The sequence below is a fragment of the Monodon monoceros genome, unplaced genomic scaffold, assembly GCF_005190385.1.
Source record: "Monodon monoceros isolate NGI ecotype Baffin Bay Population unplaced genomic scaffold, NGI_Narwhal_1 Super_Scaffold_13, whole genome shotgun sequence".
NCBI lineage: Eukaryota > Metazoa > Chordata > Mammalia > Artiodactyla > Monodontidae > Monodon > Monodon monoceros.
This window is the reverse complement of record NW_021703769.1, coordinates 70,711,372-70,732,951: the sequence shown is the minus strand read 5'-3', so window position 1 is coordinate 70,732,951 and position 21,580 is coordinate 70,711,372. Positions and strand designations below refer to the sequence as shown.

General features: G+C 52.8%; 2 protein-coding genes across 5 annotated transcripts in view; one reads left to right on the top strand and one right to left on the bottom strand.

Annotated features, from left to right (window-relative positions):
- The first annotated feature begins 1,179 nt into the window (after positions 1-1,179).
- ZNF768 (zinc finger protein 768) lies at positions 1,180-3,867 on the top strand. The gene is made up of 2 exons (XM_029220116.1): positions 1,180-1,445; positions 1,737-3,867. The coding sequence occupies exons 1-2, from the start codon at positions 1,358-1,360 to the stop codon at positions 3,332-3,334; spliced, it is 1,686 nt and encodes a 561-aa protein (XP_029075949.1). The 5' UTR covers positions 1,180-1,357; the 3' UTR covers positions 3,335-3,867.
- Positions 3,868-8,108: 4,241 nt separating this feature from the next.
- Positions 8,109-21,580, bottom strand: part of ITGAL (integrin subunit alpha L) — a 42,244-nt gene continuing 28,772 nt past the window's right edge. For 2 of the 4 annotated variants that reach the window (XM_029219891.1, XM_029219892.1), the window contains 10 exons: positions 21,234-21,344; positions 20,747-20,826; positions 20,545-20,631; positions 19,044-19,119; positions 14,093-14,206; positions 13,796-13,852; positions 13,606-13,704; positions 13,101-13,196; positions 11,972-12,082; positions 8,109-9,975 (listed from right to left, as the gene is read on the bottom strand). In XM_029219891.1, the coding sequence (XP_029075724.1) occupies positions 9,802-9,975; positions 11,972-12,082; positions 13,101-13,196; positions 13,606-13,704; positions 13,796-13,852; positions 14,093-14,206; positions 19,044-19,119; positions 20,545-20,631; positions 20,747-20,826; positions 21,234-21,344 (1,005 nt within the window). In that variant the 3' untranslated portion in view covers positions 8,109-9,801. Of the gene's footprint in view, positions 9,976-11,971; positions 12,907-13,100; positions 13,197-13,605; positions 13,705-13,795; positions 13,853-14,092; positions 14,207-19,043; positions 19,120-20,544; positions 20,632-20,746; positions 20,827-21,233; positions 21,345-21,580 lie in introns of all 4 variants that reach the window. The other 2 variants (XR_003793065.1, XR_003793064.1) reach the window with 2 other exon arrangements.

The window sequence follows — 21,580 nt, the reverse complement described above, 5'->3', positions numbered from 1 at the left end:
CGGCACCTGGAACCTGTAGGAAGAAGGAAAGTGCTGGGAAAGAGAGTGTGAGAAGAGACTGGGGAGTCAAGGGTGTCTTCCTCAGATGCCTTGTCTTTCATTCTTCAGAAAGATAAAACCTAATGAAGGGTAAATGAGGGCGGGAAAATGTCTGAAAGCACAGGCTCGACAAGAAGGGAGACGCCAGGGACGTCCCTCCCACTCCTCCCGCTAGCACTTCTGAAGCACAGAAGAGGTGGAACCGGCCTGCGCACCCTGCAACCAATCAGAAAGGTGCCTCGCGTTCCCTGGCGACCATTAACGCCTAGCAGTAGGTGTAGTGGGAGGAGGCGGGACGGTGAAAGCACGCGCTGCACCGACCAATCGGTGAGTTCCCTGGGAGGGAGGGGCGGTGCCTCTGGAAACTGGAGGCAGGCCTGTTTCCTTGGCAACGATCCTAGCCCTCCCTGAAGGGGGAAGGGTGAGATTAGGAGAAACAGCGAGCGGAGGGGGCCAGGAGGACTGGGGGTGGGCGCGCTGGTGTGGGGGAGTGGAGTTCGAGGTGGGGGGTTCCAGACTCAGGAGCCTCGATGAGCCTAAGGGGCGGGGTGGGGTCCCGAGGCGCGGCCAGAGCTGACCCCAAGGCCCGGGAGGGGAGGGGAGCTAGACACCGCCCCCGCTGGCACCGGGAAGCGTCGCTCCTTCTCGCTGACCTTGGTCTCGCTTGTTGCCTCGCCCTTGGCCACAGGCACTGACGGACGCAGGGCCGGGAGACGGACACATAGGCCCCCGGGAGGACAGGACCTAGGACATAGGCATACAAACTGCCCCAGCTTCTCCCGCCGGCTCCAGGGCGCCCAGTCCTCCCCTACCTCGACGCCGGGGCCATCCAGCCCAGGGTTAATGCCAACGAGTTTCCACCTCCAGTCGCTCCTAGAGAGGCCGCGGCGCTAGCCAGCGGGGGAAACTGGCCGCGGACGGACACTTCCTGTGCGGAGGGAGGGGGACGGCCAGCCGCAGCCCACCCGGGGGCTGGGAGGCCAGACGTCTGGGTCCCGGGCGGGGAGCGGTATCCGGGGGCGGCAAGGGGAGTCGTGAAGTCTCTCATCTCCGAGGTCACGACGTGTGGGGGCCTGTGAGGACCCCAGGGCAAGCCGAGACCTTGTGGGTGGGGGCGGGGCCGCGGATAGGGGAGGGGCCCAGCGGGCCGGAGAGGCCCAGGGTCAAGACGTCCGGCCTCAGGGGCCGGGGCTGGACAGCCGGGTCCCCTGGGTGGCGCTAAGCGGGCGGGCGGCGAGGGCCCGGGTCTCGGGGCACTCAGACCGGGTCGCAGGATCGTCCGCCATCGCCACTGCCGCCGCACTGGGAGCCGGCGGGGATGGAACGGGAGGCGTCGCCGTGGGGCCTCGAGCCCCGGGATGTGCAAAGTCCTGACGAAATGGGGAGCCCCGAAGGGTCTCTCAAAGGTGAGGGAGGGAGCGCCCCTCCGAGGAGCGTGACTGGGAGCGGGAGAGGGGGTTGTAGTGGGTGGGAGGGGAAGAGAGCCGGGGGCTTAGACACCTGGGACTTGGAGGGGGCGGGGGCGGGGACCCGGTGTCCTGGGTTTGCTGAGGGGGAGGTGGGAATTTCAGCACTTGCCCGAGGGCCAGCGACCATGCTTGAGGAGGAGGGAAAGGTTTGTGGCAACTAATGGTGGGACCCAGTGACCTTCCAGGCCCCACACAATCTGGGTTTTCTGTAATTCTCTGATCCTGCAGGCAACATGAGTGAGAATGAGGAAGAGGAAATTTCTCAGCAAGAAGGCACTGGGGACTATGAGGTGGAAGAGATACCTTTTGGGCTTGAACCCCAGAGCCCTGGGTTTGGGCTACAAAGCCCAGAGTTTGAACCCCAAAGCCCCAGGTTTGAGCCTGAGAGTCCAGGTTTTGAGTCCCGAAGCCCTGGTTTTGTACCCCCAAGCCCTGAGTTTGCACCCAGAAGCCCTGAATCAGATTCTCAGAGCCCTGAGTTTGAACCCCAAAGCCCTAGGTACGAGCCCCAAAGCCCTGGGTATGAACCCAAGAGCCCTGGATATGAACCCCGGAGCCCTGGGTATGAACCCCGGAGCCCTGGATATGAATCTCAGAGCTCCAGGTATGAATCCCAGAGCCCGGGGTATGAAACGCAGAACCCTGGATTTGAACCCCAGAATCCTGAGTTCAAAACCCAGAGCCCTGAATTTGAAGCTCAAAGTTCCAAATTCCAGGAAGGTGCAGAGATTCTTCTGAATCCTGAGGAAAAGAATCCCTTGAGCATCCCCTTGGGAGTCCACCCTTTGGACTCTTTCACCCAGGGGTTTGGGGAGCAGCCCACTGGGGGCCTGCCCCTAGGGCCCCCTTTTGAGATGCCTACAGGGGCCCTGCTGGCTACACCCCAGTTTGAGATGCTCCAGAATCCCCTGGGCCTGACGGGGACCCTTCGTGGTCCAGGCCGACGGGGTGGCCGGGCCAGGGGTGGGCAGGGCCCGAGGCCTAACATCTGCGGCATCTGTGGGAAGAGTTTTGGGCGGGGCTCCACCCTGATCCAGCACCAGCGCATCCACACAGGTGAAAAACCCTATAAATGTGAGGTCTGTAGCAAGGCCTTCTCCCAGAGCTCTGACCTCATCAAACACCAGCGCACGCACACGGGCGAGCGGCCCTACAAGTGTCCCCGTTGCGGCAAGGCCTTCGCTGACAGCTCTTACCTGCTTCGCCACCAGCGCACGCACTCTGGTCAGAAGCCCTACAAGTGCCCACACTGCGGCAAGGCCTTCGGCGACAGCTCCTACCTCCTGCGGCACCAGCGCACCCACAGCCATGAGCGGCCCTACAGCTGCCCCGAGTGTGGCAAGTGCTACAGCCAGAACTCATCCCTGCGTAGTCACCAGAGGGTGCACACCGGGCAGAGGCCCTTCAGCTGTGGCATCTGTGGCAAGAGCTTCTCCCAGCGCTCGGCGCTTATCCCCCACGCCCGCAGCCATGCCCGCGAGAAGCCCTTCAAGTGCCCTGAGTGCGGCAAGCGCTTTGGCCAGAGCTCGGTGCTGGCCATCCACGCCCGTACCCACCTGCCGGGTCGCACCTACAGCTGCCCCGACTGCGGCAAGACCTTCAATCGCTCCTCCACGCTGATTCAGCACCAGCGCTCCCACACGGGCGAGCGGCCCTACAGGTGCGCCGTGTGTGGCAAGGGCTTCTGCCGCTCCTCCACGCTGCTGCAGCATCACCGGGTCCACAGCGGGGAGCGGCCCTACAAGTGCGATGACTGTGGAAAGGCCTTCTCTCAGAGCTCCGACCTCATCCGCCACCAGCGGACCCACGCGGCCGGCCGGCGCTGACCTGGGGCCCCGTCGCGGTGGGGAGGTGGTGGGCAGAAGAGAAGGGGACAGGGAGCTAGAGAAACCTTGAGAGAGAATAGGGGAAACGCTGGAGGAGGGAGGAGTCGAGGGTTCTAGGAGGAGAGGGGGCCGGGATGGAGGAAGCGACATGACACGGAGACTTATGGGAAATGGGCTATGAAGAGGGGTTGGAGGGAGGCCAAGCTGGCAGCCGGAGGCTCTGAGAGAGATCCAGAAAGAGGTCAGCAGAGAGCTGGCCTCAGCGGCAGCATGCCCCTTGGTGGAAGCCTGGCTTGGCAAAGTGCTAGGTGGGGGTGGGGGGAGGGGGGTTGGGTTACTTAATTAGAGTGGGTAGCTTAGATTGGTAGCTACTGAGACCCTCGTTGAGTCAGGAAGGGGTGAGGGTAGGTGGGGCGGGGAGTGGGGCCCCGAAGCTTGGCCTGGCTTCTGAGTGCAAACCCCAGCCTCCCTTGTCTTCCTCAGGCTTTGGAGCCCCTGAATTTGAGTTCAATAAAAACCTTTATGTGGTAAAAGAGACTTGTCCTTAAAAATGTGTGCACGGATAGTGCCCCGGGCAGTGGGAGGTACTAGGTCATCACTACAGCCAGTGAAGCTGTAAGTCCTTGTCTGGGAAGTGCTTTTATATTAAGTGTTTCACTTGAATCTTATAAACTGAGGCTCAGGAGACATGACTTGCCCATATCTGTGCAAGTTCACGTCCTGTGCTTTGAATGCTGCACAAACACAAAGGGGGTCCAGTGCAGGTGTGAGAAAACCCTCAGCCTTGTGGAGGTCCCTATTCCCAAACACGGAGGGTCTGTTCTTGGGCCAGAAAACAGACCCTGATTCTCATATCCAGACCTAGTGCCTGCGTTCCAGCTCTCTCAGGCTCCCAGCAGCCAGCTGGGCTGTCCCCTCCCCGCTGCCAGCTGGAACCTCTAGCCACCCCTCTGCACACTGTGACTGGAATTACAGGGGTTGTCTGCAGTTCCAACCCCACCCATAGGGGGAGCATACTGGACCCAGTACGAAGGTTGGACAACTTCAGCCTTTAAGACCCACTAGGCTGGTCCTTTTTAGGACCATGTTGTTACCACCCCATCTCTATCCTACTTTCACATCTGAGCCTCAGCCTCCTAACACTTGGCTCCTCAGGAAATGATGGGGAGTTGGTGCCATCAGTGAGTCTGGGGGAATTCTGGAGTGTGCCCTGTCGTGAACTTAGCTAAGGAGGACAGGCCACACCTCAGGGAATTACTCAGCTGCAGGGCACATCTTGAGATGAACACCTGCTAAGTTCCCTATGAAGGAGACGTTCAGACCATGTCTGCCTGGCTCCACCTGCCCCCAGCAGCTCAGCCTCACAGGCGAGTGGGGAGTCATCGCTCCACAAGGCCTCTTGGGCCTCAGGATCCTGACATCACCCTCGGCCCCGCGCCCATCCTCAGGCCTTATAACTTGTCAAGGGCAAATAACCTCACTAAGCACATTTCAATCCCGCCTCTCATGATCTACCAACTCCGGAAAGGTGCCCTAGAGATCATGTAGTTCAGTACGGTTTGGTGTGTTTAGTGGTTTTCAAAGATTAAATTTTGGATGTAGAACATTACTTTTCAAGGGAAATCTCACAGTCTTTTAAAGACCTTTGTAAACGTTATGCACATTTTTGTACAGCCACCCTACCACACATAATTTCAAATATTAAAAAACCCCAACTCCCGCATTTAATATAGTTCATATATATAACTGTATATGTTGAACAGAACTGCATTTGACTACCTGACATATTACATTTGTAGACATTTACTACAACATTTATTTCAATTATACAATTTAATCTCATTTTGTTTTTTTGTTTTTTAAAATTTATTTATTTATTTATTTTTGGCTGCGTTGGGTCTTCACTGCTGTGTGTGGGCTTTTTTAGTTGCAGCGAGCAGGGGCTAGTCTTCCTTGCAGTGCGTGGGCTTCTCATTGCGGTGGCTTCTCTTGTTGCGAAGCACAGGCTCTAGGTGCGTGGGCTTCAGTAGTTGTGGCTCTTGGGCTCTAGATCACAGACTCAGTAGTTGTGGTGCATGGGCTTAGTTGCTCCGAGGCATGTGAGATCTTCCTGGACCAGGGCTCGAACCCGTGTCCCCTGCATTAGCAGGTGGATTCTTAACCACTGGGCCACCAGGGACGCCCTAATCTCCTTATTTTGGAGTTGAAATTTTCTTCGGCTCCCAACTGTAGGCACTTGAAAGCTAGAAGGACCTGGGTACAGTGCCTGTGGTGCTTAATTGATAAAGTAGCCCTGGTATTTGGGGTTCTTTTGGCCACACCATGTGGCTTGCAGGATCTTGGTTCCCTGACCAGGGATTGAACCCCCGTTCTCAGCAGCGAAAGCACAGAGTCCTAACCACTGGACCGCCAGGGAATCCCAGTAGCCTTGGTATTTAATATTGGTTCAAATGAGGGTGGGAACTTAGCTGCTTAGCCTCTACCCCTCTCTTCATGACAGCTCCTGAGGTACCTTCAGGTGCCAGGTGGAGCAGACCAAACCCAGAAAGGACATGTGTGTTCCCCAAGGTCGAGGTGGAAGGGCTAATGGAAGAGCTCCAGCACCAAGTCTCTTGACTTGTGGTCAGCCTGCTGCTTTTACTACACCCTCCTCCTGCACAATAGACCAACCATTTCTGTCTACCACCATTAGCACTTATACGCTAGGAACAGTGCTAAGCAGTTTACACGTGTTATTTAACGCTCAGAGCGACTCTGAGGTATAGACTGCTATTATTCCTGTTTAACAGATGAAGAAATGAATCCCGGAGAGGTTAAGGAAATTGCCCCACATGACACAGCTAGGAAGCAGCAGAGCCTGGTTTCCATCCTAGGGCTGACTGGGTTTTGACCATTTTCCTAACGATACTAAGATGTTATTTACTTTTTTTTTTTTTTTTTTTTTTTTTTTGCGGTACGCGGCTCACTGCTGTGGCCTCTCCCGTTGTGGAGCACAGGCTCCGGACACGCAGGCCCAGCGGCCATGGCTCACGGACCCAGCCGCTCCATGGCACGTGGGATCCTCCTGGACCGGGGCACGAACCCGCATCCCCTGCATCGGCAGGCGGACTCTCAACCACTGCGTCACCAGGGAAGCCCCTATAGCTTTTTTTTTGTTGTTATTTACTTTTTTTTCACTCTGTTTTTCCCATAAAGAACTGTTTTCTAGAAGCTGCGTGACATGTGATGACATATGTCATCACTCTGATGGCTTGCGTGGAATGTAGGCATGGATGTTCTTATGTTTTAAGTTTTTCTCCGGTTTAATTTCTAATTGGGTAAAACCAATAGATTTAACCCATATACATTTAGGGCCACTGAATCAAACATTTATTGAACAATACCTTTGTGCCAGCCCTGGTGAGGGGTCGGTGTTGGTAATGCACGTGAGGCCTGAGTCCTGCCTTCCAGAATCTCCTAGTCTTGAGAGAGGGGCCCACAGAGTCAGCATCACGTGCTCCGATGAGCCATAAACAAAGTGGTGATGAATTGGGTCCTTTGTCCAGGAACCAAGGGGATGAGAAAAGCTTGGAAGTATCAATACTTTGAAGTAGAAAGATTTTAAAGGATAGAAAACAGGTGGAAACAAGGACCTACTGTATAGCATAGGGATCTATATTTGATATCCTGTAATAAACCATAATGGAGAAGAGTTCAAAAGAAAAGGAAACAGGTGGAGGTGGACAGGCTGGCAAGGGGAACAGCACGTGTGAAGGCACAGAGGCAGGAAGGATGCATAGGTGTTTGAAGACAGTGCTCTTTTTTTTTTTCTTCTTTTTTTTTCCTTTTTTGGCTGCACAGCACGGCATGCAGGATCTTAGTTCCCCGACCAGGATCGAACCCGTGCCCCCTGCAGTGGAAGCGTGGAGTCCTAACCACTGGACTGTCAGGGAACTACCACAAAGACAGTACTCTTGAGCGAGTTGGAAGAGAGATTCCTTGGCGTGATGACAGCAGGTCTGTTCCTGAAATGAACCTCCCAGATTTTCTGTGTTTTGTTGCCAGCCTTGATGAAAATATTCACTTTTTCCTCGTGTCACAGAAGCTCGCTTCCTCAGAGAGACTTTCCCGCCCACCTATGTAAAAGGGCCCTCTCCATCACCCCCTACCCCTTGTCCCTCTTCACTTTCTTTACGGCCCTATCACTACCTGGAATCACATTTCTACTTTTTCGCTCTGTTTTCCCACTGAAGTGAAGCTTCCCGAGGCCAGGGACTTGTCTGTCATGTTCACAAGCAGGTCCTCAGACTCAGCACAGGGCCTGACACAGAGTGCTCAAGAAATCCTGCAGGAATGAATAACTTATGCTTCATGAGGCTTACAGATCACTTCATGTACTTTTAGCAGTTCAGTGATACTCCTGATGGTCAAAACATTTTTTTCCCCTCTCTAGGAAAATAAGCCTCACTTCTTCCTTCCTGATGTCTTGCTTTGGAGCCAGCCCCATTGTTCCTTGGAGGCTGGACCAGAAGGGGGTGATGAGGTTGGAGAGGCCGGTAGGCTTTGAAAGCCTGTGTGCCCAGCTCAGGAATGTCCACTTACTCCGCTGTAGGCAGAAGGGAGCCATCAAAGGTCACTGCTTGAGGGACCAAATGTTGCTTCTCACCTCCCACTGCTGGACAGGAGCTGACCTTAGAGTTACTCAATATTCCCCCGGTGTCCTACTGACCACAAGAGGGCAGCAGTGACTAGTCCCCTCTGTTCCTTCTAAGGCAGGGGTGGGGGGGTGGGGGGAGGCAGTTTCAGGGTCAAGGCCCAACAACCATTTCTTTAAAAAAAGGGGGAGGGCATAAATCGACTATACCTCAATTAAAAAAAAATTAAAGCGGGGGTATCAGAGAAGGTCTATTCTCACAGCTTAATAAATTGTCAATGCCTCCCTAACCTTTCCTCATTTTCTGTGTCTCTCTCGCTGCTTCCTTTGAATGAACTGACAACGTCCTGCACATGTCAGTTTCTGAGGGTCATCACGGCAAATAGAAAAAGGAGAAGGAGAAGGAGAAGGGAGAAAGGAAAGAAAAAAAGATTTGACTGTTTTGGTCCCACTTAGTGGGAGGGTTGAGAAGGAAATGTTCTTTTTTTTTGGCCACGCCAGGTGGCTTGTGGGATCCTAGTTCCCTGCTCAGGGATCGAACCCGGCTCCTTGGCAGTGAAAACTCCAAGTTCTGACCACTGGAATTCCCATTTAATTCCAGGAAATTTTCATTTAATTGAGCCAGGCTGGAATGTTGCACCAGCACAAAAACATCACAAAATTGGGCAGAATTTTTAATTTATTTGGTAAATATGTACAGGTGCTGTGCTTGGCACTGGGAGCCAGGTAAACGGACATAGTTTCCATCCTTGATGGTGGGGGCCACAGTGGGATGTGATGGAGTACGGGGTGGGGCTGTGGAGGGAGGGGGCAGGCGCCTGGGGCAGACTGAGCCTTGTCGGATGGGGTTGCCATGGGGCCCATCCAAGCTTTTTTCTCTATCTTCTCACAGGCACCCTCACAATTCAGTGAAATTGTCTGGTTCTGTGATACCACCAGGGGTCCCAAGGTGAACAAGAAAGGTATGATCCTTACCCCGCTGGAGTCCACTGTTTAATTTAAGTAAATCACTTAACAATTAACGAATATGATCAGTGCTATGCAGGACAAGTGCGGGCTAGTGTAAGCGTGTATAATATGGGAACCAAACTGAGTTGGGGTTGGGGGGTTGCCCTGCGGAAGTTATGTGTGAACTGAGATCTGAAGGCTGAGAGAGGGTTAGGCAGGAAAAGGAGGCAGGAGGAATGTTCCAGGAAGTGAGAAGAGTCTGGGTGAAGGAAGGAGCTGGGCAGGTGAAAAGGCTGGTTAACTGGCGCTTAGAAAGGGAGGCGAGCTGTCTCGAGAAGAGGCTGGGAAGGGAACAGCCCAGTTTTGCAGACGTTGGAAGGCCTATTAAGGAACCTGACTGTTAGCCAAAGGGCAAGGGGTTTCCAGGAGCAATGTAGTGGCACAGATGAGATTTGCTCTCTGGTAGGAGAATTGAAAGCTGACTGCATTCCAGGCAGGAGAGGATGCAACGCAAGGTTCTGGGGGCTTGAGGCCTCTGCGGACATCCAAGGGCAGGTGGGTATGAGGGCCTGGAGTGTCGCTAGGTCCTGAGATGACTGTTTCTCCAAAATTTAGATCAGATGTTCTCTTCCAGGGAAGGAAACTCACAGGGGCCGGTGGGAGCCAGGACCACATGATAATTACAAGGCCTCACCTCTGTGGCCTTCCTGGCCCATCCCTCAAAGGATCCTCACCATAAGCCTGCAAAGGAGGCAGGCAGGAATGGGCCCATGTTCAAGATAGGGAAAGTGAGGCTCACGGAGGGGCATGGTGAAATTCAGGTAGAGGCAGGCTGGCACCAGGCATCCCGAGTCCAGTCCTGGGCCTTCTGCATCCAGCCTGCACCTCAGTCCCTGCCACCTCCATCCTGGGCCTCCTTCTCGTGGAGGGGCTCCAGGCAGCCCGGGTCCATGGCTTCTTCCCCAGACGCCGGCTGCCCAGCGTCTTCTCCAGTGGTTTCGTTTGAAGCATCTACGGTTGCCTCCATCCTCTCCTTCAGGTTCCGTTTGAAGAAACCAACCTGTAGGAAGACAAGACTTGAGTAAACAAAGAGTCCACAGAGCCCTTTGGACCCTTCGGCCCCTGCAAAACATGAAAGTACCATTTATAGGGATAAGTCACACATGCCACAGACCGGTGGCATCTGCTCTGGGGATGGGGCGAGGGGATCTGCCACACCTGCTTCTTGGCAATATGTTAAAAAGCTGTACGTTTAATAGTTCATTCCTGAGGCTCATCAAAATGTCACGTACCATTATTGCGGGTGGGTGATTTGACAATATCTAGTAATACTAACAGCAAGAGCCTGCACTTATATAGGGCTTATTAGTAGGGGCCATACACTCTCTGGTGAAAGCTCAAAAGATATATATTCTTTGGCTCAGTAATACCAGCTCTAGGAATTGATTCTAAAAAACATCTGGACACGTGTGCAAAGATGTTGGTAACAAGAGGCTTTTGGGACTTCCCTGGTGGCACAGTGGTTAAGAATCCACCTGTCAATGCAGGGGACACGGGTTCGAGCCCTGGTCCGGGAAGATCCCACATGCTGCAGAGCAACTAAACCCGTGCGCCACAACTACTGAGCCCGCGTGCCACAACTACTGAAGCCCGTGTGCCTAGAGCCCGTGGTCCACAACAAGAGAAGCCACCGCAATGAGAAGCCCGTGCACCGCAACGAAGAGTAGCCCCCGCTCGCCGCAACTAGAGAAAGCCTGCGCGCAGCAACGAAGACACAACGCAGCCAAAAAAAACCTAAATAAATAATAATAATAAAAAAAAGCGCCTTTTGGCACACAGTTTGAAAAAAAGGTCAATTCCAAACAATCTAAACATTTGTCAATAAGGATCTTGTTAAATAAAAGGTGAGGCATCCAGACAGTAGAAAACCACCCGGGTTAAAAAGCAAGAGGCAGGGGCTTCCCTGGTGGTGCAGTGGTTAAGAATCTGTCTGCCAATGCAGGGGACATGGGTTTGAGCCCTGGTCCAGGAAGATCCCACATGCCGTGGAGCAACTAAGCCCGTGCGCCACAACTACTGAGGCTGTGCGCCTAGAGCCCGTGCTCTGCAACAAGAGAAGCCACTGCAATGAGAAGCACGCGCACCGCAACAGAGTAACCCCAGCTCGCCGCAACTAGAGAAAGCCCATGCGCAGCAATGAAGACCCAACGCAGCCAAGAAAATAAATAAGTTTTTTTAAAAAATTATAAAAACAAAACTAAAGAGCAAGAGGCAAATCTGTTTGTGCTCAGACAGAAAGACATCAAGATATAATATCCAGGGGGGAGTACAAGCTCCCAAGCAGTATATACAGTAATGTTTTGTATACATCCACACATCCACTGGCTTTTCTCTCTCTCTCATGCTCACACATTCACATATACGTTAACAATAAAATTAGAACATGGAGGAATATAAACAAAATGGTTGTTAATGACAACCCTCTGGGGTTGCAATAGGGAGAAACTTTGATTTTCTATGTTTTCTTTTCTGGAATATTTGAGTTTTTCATGTGGAACAGCTGCCCTCCAGCACTCTTTATCTGGCTAACTTCTACTCATCCTTCAAATCCCAACTCAAAGGCCACCTCTCTTGAGAGGCCTTTCTGGACTCCCCCCAACCTCAGTTAGGTCCCTGTATCATAGGCCCAGAGCACATAGTATAGCCCCCATCATGTTTATGTCTGTGTCCCCCACGGACTGTGAGCATCTCAAAGCCATGGACCATGTGTGTGTTCTGTGCCCCTGTATCCCAGTGCCTGGCCCTCAATATGTGGGACAGTCCTTCTCCTTCCTCTCCCTGGGTACCCAGGTCTGGCTCTGCCAGTGCTTGTTGAGGGATGCCGGTAAAGTCTTGCTTGCCCTTTGGGCCTCAGTAGCCTTATCTGTAGAAGGAAGAGTAGGCTGAGGCCCCTTCTGGCTTTAAAGCCCCCTCATCTTGGTATTCTGCTCCCTGACTCCTGCCAATTCCACTCTCCCCAGCCTGGCTGGGTGCCCATTCCTCGCAGAAGCTCCTACCTTGTACAGAGCTAAGAAAATCAGTAGCAGCAACAAGAGTCCCCCGATACTGCTCAGCACGTAGAGATAGACCATTTCCTTCTCATATACAACGTCGACCTTCATGATGACCTGTGGGGAGAGGAGAGGTGGGGAGTGCAGGGAAGAAGCCGTTCCCACCCCTGACATTTCTTGTGAATCTGGCCTCAATCCCTAGGTCTCCGCATTTCCCATCTGGACTGTGTCACGCACGACATGGGGCTTGGGCCAGACCCCCTCTCCAGTACACCTTGCATTGCAGCCACCAGAATGAACAGGCAAATATGCACCACGGCCCCCTTAAACCCTTAAGAGTCTTCCCTTAGCCCCGGGATGAAATGCCAGAACCCCAGCTCAGCACGCAGTGCCTTTCAGAATCTGGCTTCTGCTTACTTTTTCAGCTGCCCCTTCCCTTCTCCTGCTCTGAGCTTCCTGCTCTTAAACCCATCTCGCCCACTCTCTCAACGCCAGGCTCTGCACGTGCTGGGCCCCTCCCATCACGCCCTGCGTGTGGGGTGGGGGCCCCTTGGCTGAGTTGCCATCAAACCCATCTTGACCTTGTGGTCTGCTTGTGCCAAGGCTGATGGCTCTGGCTGTGGGGAGGTTCTTTTTTTTTTTATTTTTTTTAATTAATTTATTTTTGGCTGCACTGTGTCTTCGTGGCTGTACACGGGCTTTCTCTAGTTGCAACCAGCGGGGGCTACTCTTCGTTGCGGTGCGCGGGCTTCTCATTGCGGTAGCTTCTCTTGTTGCGGAGCACGGGCTCTAGGTGCACGGGCTTCAGTAGTTGTGGTACGCGGGCTTCAGTAGTTGTGGCTCGCGGGCTCTAGAGCGCAGGCTCAGTAGTCGTGGCGCACGGGCTTAGTTGCTCCGCGGCATGTGGGATCTTCCCGGACCAGGGCTCGAACCCGTGTGCCCTGCATTGGCAGGCGGATTCTTAACCACTGTGCCGCCAGGGAAGCCCTGTGGGGAGGTTCTTACAGCACTAAAGCCCAAACCTCCTCTGTGGCTGCCCACACTCCCAGCTCCAGCTCTCCTAGCTCTGCCCTGGGTTCCTCCCGTTCCTTTGCTGCCCACTGTTCCCGGGTCTTCTGAGGAGGTAGAGACATACCTGGGCCAGGGAGGCATTGCTGCCATAGAGGTGAAAGTGCTTGCTGCTGTTGAAGGAGATGGAGAGGGAGCTGCAGAGGCTGAACATGGAGGAGGCCTGTGGGAGGGAGGGGCGGGGGTGGGGCATCAGGCCAGAGGGAACAAGGACCCAGACCCCACTGACTTCTGCCCCCCAGTGCAACTCAAGGGGCAGAGGCAGAGGAAAATGGGTCCTAGTGGGTGCGCCATCTCTACCCCATTCTCTCCTGGAGCGTTCTAACGTGCCGTTTGCCATTGTTGGGAGGACATTTTTCCTATAAAGAACACCTAGGAATTATCTGTAGGCCCCTGAAAACAGTCCTGCAAATTTTAAACAAATCGTGGTCCTCTTTCATCTGCAACTGTGTAAACATTGGGGCTATTTCCTCAAGACAGAACAAAAAATGCAAGGAGGCTCTCTGGGGGGGAAGCCCACCCCCCACCCCTCGAGGCCCCCCCAGAACCACTTGGAGTCTGTTGCCAGCTACCTTGATCTCCCCCACCAGCTCCACCGTCCCGATCACTTGGACGAGGATCTCCTGCCTGAAGACCACTGGGCAGCGGAACTCGGCTCCAAGTGAGCAAGGCTGCGGGAAGGAAAGCGGGGGGTCAGGGAGGTCTCCTCCCACCTGCCCTCTGGCCAGCCCCCACCCCAGTTTCTGAGGTCACGGCCCACACCTCAGCCACATCAGATGGACTCTCCAGTTCCTCACGGTGGCAGGTGACAGGAGGCTCCTGGGAAGGATGAGGCGAGGTCTTCAGTTAGTCCAGAGCTGAGAGGGGACGCCCGCCCCTTGAGGCTAGACCTGCATTCTTCCCCACTCTCAGATACCACCTTGCATCCCAGTTCTTCCCCACTGGCCCCTGGCAGATTCTATCATGCTCACTCCTGTCCCCACACATCTCCCCCCACCCCCACATCATGAACTCACCCCCAGAGACCTGCGCGCCCTTCCCTCTGTGGCCCACACTCACCACCTGCACGCTCCACTTGTGCATGATGGGCCCCTCACCGTGAGGCCGTGGCACCCTAACCAAGGCCTCCAGGGCGGGCACATTGTGGTCATAGACAGAAGGCGGGATCCTCACCTGGTACAGAGGACAAGGGGCTGCAGAGCCCTGAATGCCACCCCAGATCCAATCCTGCTTGGCTGGGACCCAAGGGCCCGCTCTTCATTAGGCAGTGGGCAGTGGTCAACCATAACCTTACAGCATGGGTTCCACGCGCTTCTCTGCTTCCTCCATGTGGCTAACCCTTGCCCATCCTGCAAGGTACTGCTCAAACATCATCCCTGAAGGTTTGGCTGACTCTCCCACAGCATCCTCGTTCCCCAGCAAGATGGCAAAGCGTCTGCCTGTGTGCGTTTATTCCCCCTAGACTGTGAGCTGTGAGAGGGCAGGAGCTGTGGCTCATTTCACCTGCAATTCCCTACGGCCTTGACACATTACCCAGCACATAACCAGCCTCGCAAAAAGTAGTTTTTTGAATGAGTGAAAGAAGGAAGGACATTTAACAAGGATAGATGCAAAAATTATTTGGGAAAAACATTTTGGCAAGTGCACTGAATTTATTTAAGAAACATTTCCTGGGGGTTCCCTGGTAGCTTACTGGTTAGGATTCCAGGCTTTCACTGCTGTGACCTGGGTTCAATCCCTGGTCGGGGAACTGAAATCACACAAGCTGTGCGGCGCAGCCAAGATTTTTTTAAAAAAAGCATTTCCTAAGTGCCTTTTATAAAAAAGATCTGTCTGTGCTAGGGCTGGAAGACCCAGAAATGTAGAAGAAGGTGACACAGGAGTAGCACCAATGAATCGCAGGTCAAGCAGGGAAATACATATCCAGTTTGTGGGGTTCTATCATTTATTCATTCAACAAACATTTGTGGACTCTTTAAAAGCATCAGTTAAGTTAAATTTAAATGGCCTAATGTTAAAGGCAGCATTTGAATTTAGCTGTAAAAGGTAGAGAGGGGATTAACAGATAAAGATGGGGGAAGCCAGCGGGAAGAGAAAATGCAGGGAATTAGGAGAGCACCAGGTGAGTGTGATGTGGCGGAGGGTAGGGTGCCTGGGAAGGAGAGATAGGAGATAAAACTGGAAAGGAGACTTGGGATGAGGATCTGGTGTCCAGAGGCTGGAGGGCCAGAAGTTAGGGACCAACGACTAAGCAATGGGCAGTCCTGGAAGGCAGCCAAGGGGAAGATGGCTCCAGGGGGTTGCACCCACTGCAGGCATGGAATGGAAAGAAGTTGGGAGCCTGTGCCATAGTCCAGCTGCAAGAAGGTGAGGAACTCAGTCTGAGCAGTAGTGAGGTCAGAAGAGAGAAGAGGATATAGACAACAGGACCTGAGGAGACAGTGGAACCAAGTACAGAGGAAGGAGACGTTCACCCAGACTTGGAAGTTTTGCTTGAGGGAAAGATGGTGCTTTTAAAGGATTCTAAGCAAACCAAAGGAGATGCTGGCTTACAGGAAGATGATAAATTTGGTTTCGAACATCCTGAGACCAAAGCTTCAAGAGGAGCAACTGTACTCCCAGTTATATATCCAGGAGAAACAAAACGTATGTCCACACAAAAACCTGTACAGGAATGTTCTAGCAGAATTATTCATAATAGCCCAAAATGGAAATAACCCAAATGTCCACAGACTGAAGAATGGATAAATCAAGTATGGCCTGTCTTACAAAGGAATATTATTTCGCAAAAAAAAAAAGAATGAAATACTGACCCATGCTACAACATGGATTAGCCTTGAAAATACTATGCTAAGTGAAAGAATCCAGTAACAAAAGACCACATGTTGTATGATTCCTTTTATATGTAATGTCCGGGATAGGCAAATCTATAGAGACAAAAGTAGTGGCTGCCAGGTGCTGGGGGAGGGAGGAAGGGGGTGTGACTGCAAATAGGTTTCTTTCGGGAGTAATAAAAATGTTCTAAAATTAGATTATGGTGATGGTTGCACAGCTTTGTGAATATACTAAAAGCCATTGAATTGTATACTTTAAATAGGTAAATTGGTATGTGAATTCTACCTCAATAAAGCCATTGAAAGACAACAACAACAACAAAAGATGCTAGGAAGACATCCCAGAGGAGATCAGTGACCAGCTGCAGGCACAGGTGCATTGGAGGAGCAAGAGGGACACAATTCCGAGTTGTCATTTGGAAGGGGGACACTTACCCTGGAAGTGAGACACACCTAGTGTAAACAGACACAACAGAACCATCAGTAGCGCAAGCCCAGAGCCCCGAATCTGCTAGGAGGCAATAGCAATGGTGACAAAGCAGAGGACAGAGGGTTAGAACACGTAGGTGGTAACAATCCCCACTTGATGAACACTTAGCATGCTAGGCCTCGTCTGAGTCTCACTAAATGCATGATCTCATTTAGTTCTTTCAATATTCCTATGTGATGGGCAGTACTATCATCCCCATTTTACAGATGAGAGAACTGAGGCTCAGATTCACTAATTTGTCTGAAGCTATCAAGTAGTAGAGCTGGCATTTTAACCCAGGCTGTGACTCCAGAGACTGGAACCACTCTGTTCTATCACCTTCCTTGGATGATGGGGAAAACAACAATGCTAAAAACAGCCAATATTGACTGATACCGTTTGTGTCAGCACTGTGCTAAGTTCTTAAACTGCATTTTCTGGGAATTCCCTGGTGGTCCAGTGGTTAGGACTCTGCGCTTTCACTGTCGAGGGTGCGGGTGCATGGCCAAAAAAAAAAAAAAAATTAAATTAAATTGCATTTTCTCATTTGTGCCTCCTGACAACCCCATAAGGTAGGTGTTATTATCCCCATTTTACCGAGGCTCAGAGAGGTTAAGTAAGCTGCCTAAGGTCACACAGCTTTAAGTGGCAGAGCTTCAAAAAGATCTCGGGTCTGGCTGAAGCCTATGTTCCTAACCAGCCATGGGAGCAGAAGACCACGAGGAAGGAGATCCGGTGGCCCAGCTGGCCAGCTCTCACTGGGTTTCCATGCTTATTTAGCCCACAGTAAACCTTAGTTATTAGAGCTGACCTCCTTGAGGCAAACAGGGCCTGACTAATGGGACAGCTTCAGGAAGGAGGGACAGGATCACCCATGACCCATGCCGTGTTGGGTTTAGCTAAAACAGAGACCATTAGGGCCTTTAGCAAGAGTGGCTACTTGGCAAGCCAGGCAGTAGTGAGACAAATGCATGGCTGAAGATACTGGAGGCATCTAGCCCTGGTGACTATTCAGAGGCGGAGAGAGAGAGAGAGAGAGCGCGTGCTCAAGGGGTTGAGCTGGTTCCAGGCAGAGTGAGGCAAGAATGTAGGTTTCCAAGTAGCTGGGAAGGCCAGGGCTGCAGCACGACACCCACGTCACCCCTGTGGCGACCTCCACGTCCCCAGGCACTGCGCCAAGCACTCTAGAGGAAGCAGGTGACCCATTTAAACCTCACGACCACCTGTGAAGTTCTTATCCCAAACCTCACTTGTCACAGTGGGGAACTGTGGCATGGACAGGTGAATCCTTGGCCCAAGGTCATACAGAGCGCAGGCGACAGAGTTGGGGTTTGTCGGACTCTTTCCGCTCTTCTGGTGCTAAAAGCACTGGCCTGGTCGACCCAGTAGGGAGCCCAGAGCCATCCCAGTGAAAGACACTGGAAGCCAACTCCACTGGTCACTCAGAACGTTCTATTTCAATGCAAATGGGCATCTGACCTTCCCAAAGGCCCCTCCTCTCCTGACATCGAGGTGTCAAGGTGAGATGGCTCCCACCTTTGTTCCGAAGGGGATTGAACTGCCCCGGGTCCTTCCCCGCTAGCTACTGCCCAGTCAGGCCCTGACTTCAGTGCGGCCTTGGGGAAGATGGCGCCTCTTTGGGGCCTCAGTTTCCCCCACGGTAAAATGAAAATGCTCTTGGCTTGTTCAGAGCCTGCTCCTCTCTGAGGTTACCTCAAGAAAGCCCTAGACGCCTCAAGGTTTAGACTCAGGGGGCGGCCTCCCTCTTCTGAGTTCCCATAATGATGACTCTACTACAGCACCGAGCATTGCAGGAGAAATGAGGACCACTAACTTAAACACATGGATTTTGTATACAAGTAAGTGCTTGAATCTGACCTGTTCCCCTTACTAGCTGGGTAACCAGGGCAAGTTACTTGACCTGTCTATGCCTCAGATTTCTCATCTGTAAAATGGGAACGACACTGCCTGTCTTACAATCTCTCACGGTTGGGTGTGAATTACGGGGCTTGCATGTATAAAGGTCCAGGCTCAGAACGTGGGTTTGGTGAGTGGTTGTGGACCTTGTTTTATTTATTGATGCCCTACCACCTAGGAAAGTACCTAAACTGGAATGGTAGCTCATTAAATGTTTGAATAAAAACTAGGTTCTCAGGAATGCCCTGGCAGTCCAGTGGTTAGGACTTGGCACTTTCACTGCTGGCCCGAGTTCGATCTCTGGTTGGGGAACTAAGATCCCAAAAGCCTCACAGTGCAGCAAAAAAAACCAAACTAGGTTCTCTCCGGAAAACATGAATCTGATTCTGTACCTAACTGAGAACGCAATTAGGAGATCAAATGTCTATATAATTGAATCCTAAAATAAATGGGAACTTTCTACTTCAAAAAACAAAAACACCCCACGACACTGTAAATCAACTATACTTCAATAAAATAAATTAAAACAACAACAACCCCAAAACTAGGTTCTCTCTCAGAGCCCTTCTGGCTCTCAAGTTCTGTGATTCCAGAAATAAGTTATCCAGAGTTGGAAAGGAGCTGGTGAGTATGCGCCACTGGGAGCATTTCAGAGAAAGGATCACAGAACGGGGCGGAGGACTGGGCCCGTTGAGGATGGGACTGAGTCTAGCTGGTCTTTGCGTCCTTGGTCCTCAGGATGGGGCTGAACGTGAAACCTCTAAGGACCCTTTCACACTGAGGTTCATACCTGGTAGATGTGCTTGACATGGTGGATCTTGGGACCCTTGGGGGTGAAACTGATATAGAGCGTGGAGTTTTCCTGGCTGTGGAGAGAGAGGAGCAGCTGAAGAAGCCAGAGAAGACAGCAACCCAGTCACCCAGGGGGCCCCGGGCCAGGGGAAGCCTCGGAGTTGCCAGCCACTGTGCTAGAGACGGCGCAGGCACGATCTCATGTCATCCTGACACTGCTCTGCTCTTGCCCTTTGGAAACTAGGGCTCACTGAAGGGGTCAGTCTTGCCCAAAGTCCTGCAGTGGGGGACAAGGACTGGAACACAAGTGGATGGCTTTTGGAGCTGTGTTCTCCCCACTAGATGCCACCTCGCCGGAGCCTCCACTGTCCTTGGGCCCCACTGCTCATCTCCTCGAGAAGTGCACAAACGCCTGGTTCTCCCACCCCATCCGTCTAATGACCTTCCTAATATCACTCTCTGATCCTGCCACGCTCCTCCTCCGAATCCATCAATGGCTCCCTGCTGTCCCCAAGGGTCAGGTCCAAAGCTCCCCCACATCCAGACCTGCCCGCTTCCGAGTCTGCCTGCCCACTGCTCCCCACAGATACCCACCATCCTCTGGGCCTGCCCACCCCCTGCTCCCCAGATCTGCCCCACTGTTTGCCGCCCCCATGCCTTTCCCTTTGCTAGTCTCTCTGATGAGAATGGCTGCCTTTCTTCCTAGCCCTTATCTGAACCTCCTCATCCTCCAGACCCCAGTTCAAGCCCCTATTCTGCATGACTCCTTTCAAGTCTCCTCCAACTCACATCATCTCTCCTGGCTCTAATTTCATATCACACCTCAGACAATATTGTGTTTGGCATTTATGTTCAAAAGCACCGGGGACCCCGGCTCAGACATGGTCCCGCCCTCATCTCACTGAGCCGACTTGAAAATGCCACTTCCCTTTTCTGGCTTCATCCTCTTTTCTGTAAATGAGAAAACCCAACTAGTGATCCCTATGGGTCCTTCCTGCCACAGCATTCTAAGACACTCACTCTGTGTGTCTGGGTTCTCCAACCTGACCATAAACTCTCTGTGGGCAAGAGTCACTGTGAAAGCTTTTCTATCTCTTCCAGCACTCTTGGCCCCGGGGAAGAGGGAATCTAGCACGGCTGGAAATGTTCAAGAGCTTGGCTGGAGTTTGGAGTGAGACAGACTTAAGTTCAGATCCTGGTGTCAGTACTTCCTAGCTGTACTACTCTGGGCAGATTCCTCCCTTCTCTGAGCCTTGTTGTCCATCAGTAAATCAGAGAGAGGCAAGGTGCCTCGCGAGGTGTCGAAAGCTCCAGGGGAAGCCCTCAGCTGCGCAGTGCAGCTGGAGCAGAAGCTCACAGCAGGTCAGCATTCAGTCACATTTTCTTCCGCCAGTAAGTATCGACCTGACTCAGAGATCGATAGCCCCGGGAGGAAGGCTGGGGCCCTGGGTGGGGAGGCTGAGGTGGGAGGAGAGGGGGGACGGCCGCTCAGGACTCACTCCTTGGTGAGGATGTTGATGGGGTACATGACTGGGATGCTGGTGGTGGCCGAGTTGTCCTTCAGGAGGCCTGAGTCCTCATTGTTGCTGCAGGGGGCAAGGTAGAGGGCGGTGTTAGGAGACAGTCTGGCCAGGACTGTGTGACAGTCTGAGGCCAGGGTGGGAGGAGATGCTGGCAGGGGCCTGCCTGGGGCCTGCTCACCAGCTCACATTGGCGTGCACCTCAACAAAGTCCCCCCAGGAGCCGTTCAGCAGTGTGTGAAACATCACCTGGATATCAACCTGTCAGGGGAGGAGAGGGGAATGAAGAAGGAAGGCGCCTGGCCCTCAGGGGGCCACCTTAGCCCCTCACAGCCCCCATGCCCCCACTGCCATAGTCACAGTGACAGCTTATCTCAAGCCCTGGGCTGGGTGTTTTATCCCCATTGTAGAGATGAGGATACTGAGGTTCTGAGTGGTTAAGTCATGTGTGTAAGGTCACAAAATGAATGACCTAATCCTGGGTTTCTCTTGATTTCAAAGTCCAGGCTCTCAAACACGACACAGGACACCTCTGCACACATTCTCTTGGGGTAGGGATAAGCCCTGCCTTCCCAATCACCTTCACCTTCCCCAGAGCCAGGAGCTCCCTCCCCTCCTGAGCTTACAGCCCCTTGGCTGCTTGACTCCTGGGAGCTGGAAGCACTCACCAAGCTGCCTGCTTTGAAGATGGGAGAGCTCACGTTGCAAGAGAGGGCCCTGCTCTGAAGCTTGGTCTCCTCGGGAAGCTCCTCGCAGCTCACAGGTATCTGGCTGTGGGGCTGGGGATGAGAAGAGAGAGAAAGAGCGTTTTAGTGGGTGAGGCTAAGGGTTCCCCAGAGGCCACCAACCCTCAGGCCCCCTCCCCCCCGGCCAGGGCACATTTGCAGAAAGGTGGGGCCGAAGAGTCAGGGGTACGGCCAGGGGTTCAGTACAAAGATGTTCACTGCAATCCTGTTTATCACAGGGAAAAACTGGAAGTGATCAAACCATCCAAAGAGGTGGGAATGGTTCAGTG

Coding starts and splice junctions, on each gene's coding strand:
- ZNF768 (XM_029220116.1), top strand. CDS start 1,358: ATGGAACGGGAGGCGTCGCCGTGGGGCCTCGAGCCCCGGGATGTGCAA. Junction 1,446..1,736: donor CCCCGAAGGGTCTCTCAAAG/GTGAGGGAGGGA, acceptor CTGATCCTGCAG/GCAACATGAGTGAGAATGAG.